General features: G+C 64.9%; 1 protein-coding gene across 1 annotated transcript; it reads left to right on the top strand.

Moving 5' to 3' along the window:
* Positions 1 to 6,677: 6,677 nt before the first annotated feature.
* On the top strand, positions 6,678 to 12,251 carry TGIF2 (TGFB induced factor homeobox 2; the record flags this gene model as incomplete). Its single annotated transcript, XM_084271728.1, has 3 exons — positions 6,678 to 6,714; positions 7,759 to 7,997; positions 11,301 to 12,251. 3 exons carry the CDS (start codon positions 6,678 to 6,680, stop codon positions 11,865 to 11,867), a joined length of 843 nt encoding a protein of 280 aa, XP_084127854.1. The 3' UTR covers positions 11,868 to 12,251.

Raw genomic sequence — 12,251 nt, 5'->3', positions numbered from 1 at the left:
CACGGAGCTGTGCGGTGTGTGGCTGCCTCGCCGAGCGGCGCCGTGCCGCCCCACGCCGCCCGCGGCTTTCGGGCACCCTGTGCTGCTTTCTTCCCCTGTGGCTGCCACTCCAGCCAGGGCAGCCTGTTCTCCAAGCCAAATCCTTCCCAACCCCTGTAAAATCAGCTCGAGGGTCGCTGCCCATCTTGGCTGATGGGATGAGGGTCCCACAGCTCTGCCCCCCACCCCCCCCCACCCCGTGTTGGGGTGGGACGAGGTGCACTTGGCGACCTGCTGGTCACACTCCCCTCATCAGCAGGTTTGGGGTCCCCCAGGGCTCAGCCACCTTTTTGTGGCATGCTGAGTGGGCAGGGGTGGGGGTGAGAGACCCAGGGGCTAAGAAATGGGGAGAGGGGTTGTCCTCTTGGTTTGGTTATTTATCCCCCATGGGAGGTGGGGAGGCTCCTGTCTGGAGCCCCCTGTAGAGCTACTGTCTGGAGTCAGCCCATCTCCCTGGCCTGGCAGGATGAGCTTCCTGCTTCTTTTTTCTTTAAAATGGGGGGAAATGGGACTAGAAACCCACAGAGCCTGGGAAGGGCCCAGCATGTGCCAGGGATGCTCCCAGCACACTGGGAAGACTTGGACAGGGTCTGTGGGAGCTCCATGAGCACACGCTGCTGGGATCAGAGGGGTCAGCACCCCAGGCAATGCTCAGGGACCTACCAGGCTCCAGGAGATGCTCCCACCTGGGATGTGACCCACAGTTCTATAGCTGTTCCTCAGTTCCTGGTGAATATTCCCCAGGTTCTGCAACATGAGGAGATGAACTAAATGAGGAGAGACGTGAAGGACTGGAGATGTGCTCTGCCAGCGAGCTGCCCAGGGCCATGGCTCTGCTGCAGCAGCCCCACACCAGCCCACCTCCAGGCCTGCAGGCACCAAGCTCCTTCCCTAACTCCTTGCTGCACCAGGGACAAAAAAACACCCCCCCATTTCTCCCACTTCCAGAGCAAAGCCCAGGGCCTGGAGGCTGCAGGGGGCAGGATGCTTTTTAAAGCCCCTGAGAGAGAATGAGCATCCCACAGGTGTCACTTTGGGGGGGTTGATGCTGGAGATAAACCCAGTGGTGTGGGAAAGGGCCTCCAGCTCCTGCAAGGCCTCTGCACGCAGCAGGCAGATTGTCTTCTGGAGGCAGCTGCATCCAGGAGCAGTGTTCAGCCCCACTGTCCCCAGTGGATCAGCCTGTGTGGCCAGCCCAGCTGCTGGCAGCGCTGGGACTGGGATGGACTTGGTGGCTGGCCACCACCAGCTGTGGGCACAGCTGTCCCTGGGCAGGGGGCTGCCAGAGGCTCTGGTCTGGGGGCTTCCAGAAGCACCAGCTCAAGGAGCTGCCCCCTGATGCAGGAGAGGCCATCCCTGGTGCCAGCAAAGCAGAGGAACCCTGTTACTGGACACCAGGAAGAGTAAATACAGCCCCTGCAGAAGGTCCTGCTGCCCCCACCTCCTGGGGCTCTTTGCAGGTGGATCAGGAAGTTATTTGGGAAGCACAGGTGGGGCTGTCCCAGGGGCTGGGTGAAGAGCATCCAAACGCAGGTGCGGTCCTGGGTGGGCTGATGGGAAGTGAAGCACGTGGGGAAGGTGGGTCCTGAGTTCAGAGGGGAGACAGCAGGATCCAGGTGCCCCAAGACAGCCCCAGGGAGGTCAGTGCTCAGCACCTGCCAAGCAAGGGAAATGGAGAAAGAAAATCATGTGCTGGGAGTTACTGGGAGGAGGAAGGAGGCTGAAAGGGAGATCAGTGTCCTGCCACTGCCTGGGCCCACACCTGGAACACAAAAAAGAGATGGAGCCAAAGTGGAAGCATCCTGAGCAGAGCACAGAGCAGCCTCTGCCCAAGGAGGGGATGTGGGAGTGGGGGCTGCAGGGGCAGGGTGCTGCTTCCCACCCCTCCTTGGGGTGATGCACCCAGCGTCACCGGACACGCAGGAGCCACGTCTGGCTCAGGGTACCTCTGGCCAGGAGCCCCTCTCCAACGGGCTCTGTTCTCACCCTCTTTCAGCACCTGCTTCTCACTGTGGTGGCAGACAGGACCCCAGGAGACATGCCCCTCCACTCAGCAACGCTCAGAGCACTTTCTATGCTTCCTTATTTTTTCCCAGCCTGGTTTTCCCCAGCTTTTGGCTTCCTGGCTCTCCCAGCACTGGGAGGCCAGAGGGCAGCCTGTCTGATCACACTGGATCATGTTGTCCATCAGCTGATGCTCTTGGGAGGCCCCTGGTGCCACCAGCACAAGCAGATGGGGTTCTCCCATGCTCTGTATTCCCCAAAAACACCTCGTCCACTTTGCTCAACCACGTGCCCCAAAGGGAGAGGAAGGAACACCAGCAGCCCCCAAACCACCTGCACCCACCTGAACCTCATGAAGTTCAGCAATCCCCAGGGATTTATACCCCCCACATGCTCTGCTCCAGGCTGAGCAGTCCCAGCTCTCTCAGTCTCTCTTTGTAGCAGAGATGCTCCAGTCCCTCCATCACCTTCATGACCCTTCACTGGGCTCTGTCTCTCTTGTACTGGGGATACCAGTGCTGGGCCCAGCACTCCAGGGGTGGTCTCAGCAGTGCTGAGCAGAGGGGAAGGGTCACCTCCCTCCCCCAGCTGTGACACTTCTCCTAATGCAGCCCACTAGGTCACCACCATCAGCCACCTTGCCACACGGGCACAGTTCTGGCCATGGTTAACCCAGTGGGCACCAGGACCCCCAGGCCATTCCCACAGCGCTGCTTTCCAGTTGGATGGCCCTTGGCCCATCCTGGTGCCTGGAGCTGATCTTCCCAATGGTCAGAACTTCTCCTCAACAAACTTCACGAGGTTCCTGCTGGCTTGTTTCTTCAGGTCCTGCTCCTGGGTGTAGCCCTGGGTGCTCTGGGTGGCAGATCCTGTCGTGTGGGCTCTCTCCCTGGGGCAGGAACAAGAGCTGGCTATGCATCCCAGGGAGCCTTCTTCCAAACCCTGTCCCAAAAGCATCTCTCTCCAGCATGTTGAGCTCCATCCTAATGCCTCCAGAGCACCGCAGCTCCTCTTTCCACATCCAGTACAGCAACACTCACTGAGAGAGGGTCTACCCTGCCCTGCAGCCTCTGGGAAAGACAGCAGCGATGGCAGACTGCCCCACAGGAAGGGGCAGGAGGAGATGGAGGGGCCATGGTGGAGGGCTCTGGGGGTGCCAGAGCCAGCGCTGGGGGTGGTGAAGCAGATCCTGCTGCTGCTGCCCTGGGCTGAGCCCCACACTGTGAGCCTGTGGCATGGACAGTTGAACACTGGGTGCTGCCAGTCAGTGCCCAGTGGCACATGCAGCCCTTACTGGTGCTCCAAGGCCAGTGTCCTTGCAAGCAGGCAGCTGTGTGACCTGCCCTTAAAGCTCTTGGGAGATGGGTGAGAGAGCAACACCAGCCCAGGTTCCGCTCCATCCCTGAGCAGGGGAAGGAGGACGCAACTGATCTCCCTCCTAATTTACACCACCATGATCCCAGCCCAAGGTCACCAAGCCCTGGCTTTTGCAGAGCAAAGGCAGGCTGCTGGCAAGCAAAAAAGCCCAGTTAAGACCCCTCCAGGACCAGTCCTACTGGGGGGGGGGGGTGCAGTGGTCCTGAGTGGGGAGCAGGACCCCCTGCCAGAGAGCCAGGCCCGGGCCCAGGGTGGGGCTGCAGCCCCCAGCCCCCACCGCTGCCCACAGACCCATTTTCCTCACCAAAAAAATCCAGATTAATTATGGGAGGGTGGGAAGGGGACAGGGGAGTCAGCCTGGAGCTTCCAGCATGCCCCTGGCCAGCTGATTGTTGTTCAAATGGCTGAAGCTAAATGGTATTTCCATGTCAATGGGCCCAGCCAGGCCGCGCAGGCCAGGCTGGGGGCTCGCTGCCCGGGCAGGCCTTAGGAGAGAGGCCAGGGAGATGCCCAGAGCCCCTGCCCAGACCCCACAGGGCTCCTAATCCCTGGGAGCCCCCAGGCCCTGCTCTGGGCTGGCTCTGCCCAGAGGTTTTGGCTCCCCAGCTGCTGCACTCAGGTGCCTGGGGGGATGTTCTAAAAGCTGCTTCTGTACCTGCAGCCCAGGGCCCCCGGCCCAGCACCCATTCCCGTGCCCATCCAGGAGGCAGGAGACTGGCTCTCCTTTTTCCAAGGAGAGGAGCAGAAGTGGTCAGGGCTGGAAGGGCCCATCCAGCCAGGTGCAGAACTGGGCGAGCTGCATGGGGCTGGGGGCAGGGGATGTGTCCTGTGCCCCGTACAGACACGGTTTGCACCCAGGGCTGGCCCTGCACCTCACCTGTGGTCCCCAGCCCATGGCATCCATGCAGCACTAGCGATCCCATGGCACAGCTTCCCTCAGGACACCCAAGAGTCAGGGGCAATTTAACAACTGCTGTCAGGAATTCTCCTTTTCCTGCTCTTTAATCCTTCCTGGCATCACACAATCTGCTCTGCACAGACCAAAGACCCACCATCAAAGAAGGTTATTTGCAGCATCTTTCAATATGTCAACAAATGCCTCATGAGGAGAAAAGAGGGGAGGGAGAGGGGCTGCAGCACATCCTGCAAAGGTGCTGGAGCCTGGGAGGGCAGAGCTGCCCTGAGGCTGGCTCCTGCCCCACGATGTGCCTGGAGGAAGCCAAAGCAGGACCCGGTGACCCTTGGGGCTGCTGTGCTCATGAACACACAGGTCCTGGGGGGATGCACACGTGTGTTGCGCTTGGCTTGGCAAGGATGAGCGTGGACATACCTAAGGAGGGGTGGGGAGGGATGGACACCCCAGAGGACATCCCCACTGCATGGGGGTCTCTCTGCTGGCACCCCTCTGGGCTGGCTGCTGGATGGGGTCATCTTGGCTTCCTGCAGCTGCACCTTCTCCATGGCAGGAGCTGGGAGGGATCCATCTGCTTGTCTTGTGGTGTTGTCCCTACAGCCCAGAGGGTGCCTGACCCGCAGGATGTGGCACCACCGCTCAGAGCAGCTCTGCTCTCGGTGGCTCCCACAGACCAAAGCACCACCCCAGGGGGACGTGTCCCCTTCCAGGCTCAGCACCGCTCCCCTGCCTGCCCTGAGCATCTGGCAGAGCGTGAAGGTGGGACCCAAACCCACACCACAGACAGGCACAAGCATGGACGGGGGAAATCCTGTGGGAGCCACATCCCAAACCAGCAGTGTGCTCGTGCATAAACGGAGTAGTTTGGTCTCCAAAAGTGAGAAGGTCACCTTGGTCTCTGCCATCACACTGCAGAGGTGCAGGGAGAGCAGGAGCAGCCAGCGAGGCCTCCAAACTCCCCCACCCCCCACCCCTAGCCATTGGCAGTGGACATGGCAAGGTCCCACCTGGTGTCTCCTCCACCAGCACCCCTGTTTTGAAACACCTTCCTCGCCCACGAGAGCTGCTGACTCCCTTTGAGTAAGTCAAAGAGCCACCAAGTGAGTGACAGGTGGTGCCTCAGGGTGGTCTGGGGTCCCTCATACCACCACTCACCCCAACCCCACCAGCTCCTGTCCCCAGGCCTGAGCCCACAACCAGCACTGTTCCCTGCCCACAGACACCAGTAACCAACCCTTTGGTGCTTTCACAGGATTCAGCCTTAACGTGATCAGGAGGAAGGACCTTGTGTGGTGCTTTGTGGGGGTGTCCCTGGGTGGGACTCCAGTGGTGGGTGCCCCTGAGTTAGTGTCCCCAGTGGGGGTCCCTGGGCTGGTGCCCCTGGGTAGGTGTCCTTGAATGGAATTCCATGGATGGGTGCCCATGAGTGGGATCCCCTTGTGTGGATGTCCCTGGGTGGAAGCCCTGGAGTGGGTGCCCCTAGGTGGGGGGGAGTCTCTGTGCAGCTGTCCCTGGGTGGGTGTCCCTGGGTTAGTGTCCTGAGTGGGGGTCCCTGGGCTGCTGCTGCCCCTAGGTGGGTGCCCCTGGGTTGATGTCCTTGAGTGGGGATCCCTGGGCTAGTGCCCCTAGGTGTGTGTCCTGAGTGGGAGTCCCTTGTGTGGATGTCCCTGGGTGGGAGTCCCTGTGTGGGTGCTCCTCGGTGCGTGTCCATGAGTGGGTGCCCCTGGGAGGGAGCTCTCCCTGGGTGGGTGCCCCTGAGTTAGTGTCCTGAGTGGGGGTCCCTGGGCTGCTGCTGCCCCTAGGTGGGTGCCCCTGGGTTGATGTCCTTGAGTGGGAGTCCCTAGGCTGGTGCCCCTGGGTGCGCGTCCACGAGTGGGTGCCCCAGGGAGGGAGGGAGGGAGTCTCTGTGCAGCTGCCCCTGGGTGGGTGTCCCCGGCGGGTGCCCGTGGCCGTACCGGGGGCAGCTCCCCCCGGGGGTTACCGCGGCACTTCTGCGGCCGGCGGGGCCCGCGGGGCTCCCTCCCGCCGCGCCCCGTGTGCGGGAGCGGGGCCAGAGCCCCATCCCGCCGTCGGCAGGTAGGGGCGCGGGGCTCTGCGGGGCGGGGGCTGGGGTGCCCGCTGCCCGGTGCCGCGGCGGTGACAGCCGGGGGCGGGCGGGCCGGGGCCGGGGGCGGGGGGCCCGGCCGAGTTCCTGCCTCCTCGGGAACAAAGGGAACTCTGTCTCGGCATCTGTCACCGCCGCCCACCCAAAACTTTTCGCTGCGCCTCGGCCGCCCGCCCCGCCGCCGCGGGAGGGTCCCGCCGCACCCCCGGCTCCAGCGGCGGCGCGACCCCGGCGCGGCCCATGCAAGGGCCGAGGCGGCGGCGGCGGCGGCCCGGGGGTAAGAGCGCAGCCGGGGCGGGCGGCAAACATGGAGTCCCGGGCGGGCAGCGGGCAGCGGGCAGCGGGCAGCGGGCGCGGCGGCTCGGGCCGGGCCGGGCCGGGCCGTGGCGGGCCGGGGGAGCGCGGGGCGGAGCGGAGCGGAGCGCGGCCCCCGCCGCCTTTGTGCGGGCCGGGCCGGGCCGGGCCGGCAGCCGCTTCCCCCCCCCCCACCCCCCCGTGAAAAGTTTGGGGGAAGTGGCGGGCGGGCGCTCGGGGGGTTGTTCCCGTTCCGCGGCGGCTCTAACTTGGCCGAGGTTGTTTGTTCGTTCGCTCGGGGCCGGTGCGGGGCCGCCGAGGAGTTTCCAGCCGCTTTTCTTTCTCCTTCGCCTTCCCCCGGGCGGCGGCGGCGGCGGGGGGGGGGGGAGGGGGGGGGCGGGGGCCGGGGCTCGGGGCTCGCCGCTTCCCCCGGCTTTGTGTCCGCGGCGGGCGGGCGGGCGGCGGCCCCGGGGCCGCGCTACCTGTTGCGGCCGGAGGAGGGGGCGGCGGGGCCCGGCCCGGCCCGGCCCGGCCCGTGACAGCGGCGCGGGGAAGCCGCCCCCCGCCGCACAATGACCCCGCGTGGTTCCTTCTCCTCCAAGCAACTCCGGCTGCCCAGCCCCGGCCCTTTCCTCCTGCTGAGATTTGGGGGTTACTTTTCATTCCCCCCCAAACACTACCCCCCCCACCCCCCCGGTTTCTCTCCGGGCCGCTGCGAGTCCCCCCCGGCCCCCCCCGCCCCGGGGGTCTGCTCACGCCCCTGCAGACCCCAGCGCCGTAGCGGGGGCTGTTGGTTGTCTCCGCCGGTGCCTGTGGCCTCTCCTCCCCCCCCGCCCGGGGGTGTGGGGGGGTCTCTGCCTCCGGATTATCCCCCTCCCGTGCCGGGCGAGGAGGGGGCGAGCCGCCCTCCAGCTCCCAGGCGGGGTGTGTGTGTGTTGGGGGCGGGGGGGGGTCTGTGGCCGCGTCCCCCCCGCGCCCCCCGGCCCGGCGCCGCCTGACGCCCGCTCCTTGGTTTCCACCTTGCCAGGCTTCAGCCAGGAGCCATCCGCGGGCTGCTCCACCATGTCGGATAGCGACCTCGGGGAGGACGACAGCGCCACATCCCCGGACCCCTCGCAGTCCAACAAGAGGAAGAGAAGGGGCAACCTCCCCAAGGAGTCGGTGAAGATCCTCCGGGACTGGCTGTACGAGCACCGCTTCAATGCCTACCCCTCGGAGCAGGAGAAGCTCAGCCTCTCGGGACAGACCAGCCTCTCCGTGCTGCAGGTAGGAAGGAGCCCGGCCCCAACGCGCTGGGGACGCGGCGGGATCCATGCTGGGGATGGGCCAGCCCAGGAGAAGCCCCATCCAGCATCCCCAAAGTACTCGGCACGCTGGATCCACTTGGTTTTCCGAAGGGGTGGGAGGGAATGGCGGGGAAGCGAAGCCACCCGTGTGGGGCAGCCCCTTCTCGGTTTGGTGGCAGTGCCGGAGCAGCTTTTGGGCTGGCCAGAAGATGGAGGGACTGAGCCGGGGACAAACTCTGTCAGCTGCCACAGGTGGAGGGTCCCAGGGGTGCTGCTTTGTCCTGTTCCCCCGAGCCCCTCGCGGCATGGTTACCCCCCTGCACGCGGAGCTGGGCAGAGGACACCCACCCTGGGAGGGAGATGCTGGGCTGGCTTTGGCCCGGGGGGGTCAGCAGCCACACAGGTCTCAGCTGGCTCACCTGGCCCCAGTCACACCAGTTGCATCCAGGGAGAGCAGCTGGGGCTCTGGGGCAGGATCCTCTCAGCTTGGCTGTGGGCTGGTGTGGCGGTGCTGTGGTGGATGCTGAGCTAGGAGCCCTGGCTGGCAGTGGGGGTGAGCAGTGCTCTTCCTCCCGCTGGGGCTCTCACCTTGCCTGCTGTTTGGGGAACCTGCCTGCAGCTGCCTGTCCCTGATCTACGTGAAGGCCAGCAGCCTCCAGGAAGGGGCTCCGGGGTCCCATCCGCCCCCTCCCAGCATGGCAGGGTGGGAAGTGAGGGGGTGCTCCGCTCTGTTCTCTGGTTCTGGGTGCGCAGCAGGGTGGGAAACAGCTCTTGTGGGGGGTTTGAAGAGGCAAGGGCTGGGGTTTGCAGCTGGGCTCCTCCTTCTCCGCACCTCCGGCTCCTGTCCCTGCGCAGCCCTGGCCAGCTGTCCCAGCTGCAGCCCAGACGCTGGTGGGTGGGCAGTGGCTGGCTGGTTTCCTTCTTCCTGGTCAGCAAGGCAAACTTTCCTTTTTGTTTTAATGTATTTCCTCAAGGGCTGGCTGTGCAACAGGTACCTGTCTGGGCAGCTACTCTGAGGGAAAGCTGGTGGCCCTGGGGGGGCTTGTGTCCAGGCAGAGGGAGCAGTGACAGGGTCGGGGCCATAGGAGCCTGGGATTGCCCTGGGCTGGCATGGGTATGGTGTGGCCTGGTATACAGGCCTTTACCCCAGGGCACACAGCACTGGGACCAGTGAGTGCCCAGCTCCGTGCCCCCAGCTTTTTGGGATGGAGGAGGGTGTTGGCAGGCACGGTGTGGCCTTGCCAGGGGCTGCCCCGTGGGCCCCATGCAGCCAGCATGTGCCTGGTGAGCAGGATCCTGGGACCCCAGGCAGGGCTCCAGCCCGGTGGCATTTCCCAGGGCCAGCTGAGGGCTGTCACTGGGACTTCTGGCTGTCAGGGGTGACACACAGGGTGTCCTGGGGGCTGCTCTGCCTGACAGTAGAAGGCTCCTGGGGCAGAGGTGTGCGACACCCTATGGGAAGGCTGGAGTGGCTGTGGGTGCCAGTGCGAGCACAGGGCTCTGCTGCAGTCAGACACCCCCAGGCTGTGCATCTGCCTGTCCCCCTGCCCAGCAGCCTGGGCAGCTGGAGCGCAGGACTGGGAGTGTGACAGCCCTGGGTCTCCAGGGAGGTGCGAAGCCGTGTGTCTCCCTGGCAGGAGGCCGGGAGGTGGGAAAGGGGTGCCGGCTCCTGCCGAGCCTGCCTGGAGAGCAGCGGGTTTCCAAGCCCCTGCCCGCCGGCTGGGTGGGCTTTGCCTCGCTGCAGAGGGGCTGTTGCTCTCCCAGTGCCAGTGGGGACTGACACCCCCAAACTGATGGTCTGGTGTGTGCTGGTGGCGGGGCCGAGAGGTGTCTGTGTTTGGGGTTGGATGCCTTGGCTTGGAAGCGAGCAACGCCGCACCGTGCCCTGCCCTCCCACCACTGGCTGTGTCTGGTTGTCCCTGCTGTGCTCTCCAGAGGGAGTTGAACTCTGGGAGGAGGAATGTGTGGGAGGGACACTGGTGGGATTTTGCAGCTTCTCAGTGCTGCGGAGCTGGTGGAGCTTTTTGTTGGGAGTCCAGCCCTCTGGTTGGGGATTTACAGCAGTTGATGGGGTCGCAAGATCCCATCAAAGGGACCTGATGTGATGTAAGGCTTGCAGGGGGTGGTGTCTGGGAGAGAAGAAGGGGTGAAACTGGTGTATTTGAGGGTGTTAAATGCCAAATGTTGGCTTAAAGACAGGAAAAGGACACCTGAGATCTTGCTGTGATTGGAGTTGTGGGAAGTAATCTTTAATGTAGCTGTTGGTTTGGGAAAGATCAGGCATTCCCCCCCCACTTCCATTTATTCTCTTCTAGCTGTTTTCTGTGCAGAAGGTGGTTATTTTGATGTAGCATTTTATGTAAAGATGCTGAAACAAGACATGGCAGAGACTGAGCACACAGCTGCTGTGTTTCTGAAGGGCTTCCCTGGGCACGGCCGCAGAGCTCTGCCCCTTCCCTGTGCAGGTGGTTGAGGAGCCTTTCACGTTGGCTGTAGCCTCAGTCGCTGGCAGGAGGCACGGGGAGGTGTCAGAGCCCTGCCTGCTGCCCTGCTCAGGCATGGGGGGCTGCAGCCCCGTGAGCTCCTGGGCTTCAGGGGTTCCCATCCAGGCTGCTGTCCCACAGCCTCGCTGCTCCCACCCGGATGGGCGGTGTGTGGCTGGGCACACTGACCCCGGGCTGGTTGTCTGGAGGGGGGAAACTGCCCCCAGACCCTGGACTGGTTGGAGGCGTTGGGTGCTCAGTTGGCTCCGTGCAGCGCTGGGGGGGACGGGAGCCCTGGGGTGGGACAGGGAGCTGTGTCCTGGGCACAGGCAGTGGCCGGGACTTGGGGCTGCCATGGGGGGACAGCACTGAGCCCGTTCTTCTCTAGAGCCCGCTGGCTCGCAGGGTGGCTCCGCCCCGAAGTGGCCCAGGCTCGGTTCAGCGGTGGGTGAGAGGGTGCTGGAGGTGCTGTGGGGGGCTGGCACCCACGTATGGTCCCATCAGGGTGGGCTGGCTGGGAGTGTCGTGCTGCAGGCAGCCGGGACGGGGAGCAGGGAGGAAGCAGCTGGCGCTGGGGTTTCCGTGGCAGAAGCTCTGCCTCTGCCGAGCCCCACGGGAAGGAGGTGTGGGGCTGGGGGGAGCCCTGTGGCAGCTGGGGTGCACAGGAGCTGATGCTGGGTCTTGGGGTGGGGGGGGGGTGCTCTGCTGGTTTGGCTTGGGGCCACTGCCCCCCCCACCCCCAAGGCAGCGCGGCGTGCAGCACCCCGTGCTGACAGCACCGCGCCCCTCTCTCCTCCCAGATCTGCAACTGGTTCATCAACGCCAGGAGGCGGCTGCTCCCCGACATGCTGCGCAAGGACGGGAAGGACCCCAACCAGTTCACCATCTCCCGCCGAGGGGGCAAAGCCGGTGACGTGGCCTTGCCCCGGGGGGCCGCCGCCGGCTCCGGGGTGCTGCTGGTACCCCCTGTGACGGCCGCGGGGGCCTCCAAGGTGCTGTCCATGTCCGTGTGCCCGCAGGTACTGTGCAGCAACCTGACGGTGGTGAGTGCCTGCAGCCCCGAGCGGGAGAAGCCCCCCGGCCCGCAGCGTGGGGAGCCCGACCCCGCTCCTCCCAAAGTGCCGCTGGGCGCCGCCGGCAGCACCGTGACCTTGCTGGCCCGGGCCGAGGCGGCCAGCCCCACCAGTGGACTCTTCAACACGCCGCCCCCCACGCCCCCCGAGCTCTTCGGCGACGACTTCAGCAGCTTCCAGCTGCTGGTGGAGGTGGCGCTGCAGAAGGCGGCCGAGCTGGAGTCGCAGCGCCAGGGCGGGCAGCTGCCCCTCTCCCCACAGACTGAGCCCCCGCCAGCCTCCGTCTCCAAATAACCCCCCGGGCCAGGCCCCGCGGGGTGCCCTTCCTCTGGGGGGGTGCCTGATCCTCCCGGCCTCGTGCTGCCCAGCTGCCTGCACCCCCTGACCAGCTCATCTCGGAAGCGGGCTCCTGCCTCCCAGGGGCTCCCACACTCTTGTCAGCCGAGGGGGGGAGAGGAAGGACGGTCCCATCCCACCACCCTCTCTCTGGGGAGATGCCTCCCCCTCATCTCCTGCCCTTGCCACCCAGGATGATGTGTGGGAGGACGCGGACACGGCGCTCTGGCCGTTGTGAAAAGACCTTCGCGGCGCTACTGACCCTCCCCGCCGTGCACAACACACTTACTGTGGAGTTTCCCTTGGAAAACCTGCTGACTTCTTTCTCCCCCTCCTGTGAAA

The sequence above is a fragment of the Gallinula chloropus genome, assembly GCF_964237585.1.
Source record: "Gallinula chloropus genome assembly, chromosome: 16".
In the NCBI taxonomy this organism is placed as follows: domain Eukaryota; kingdom Metazoa; phylum Chordata; class Aves; order Gruiformes; family Rallidae; genus Gallinula; species Gallinula chloropus.
Note: the sequence above shows the minus strand (reverse complement) of the source record. Positions and strands in the feature narration are given on the sequence as shown.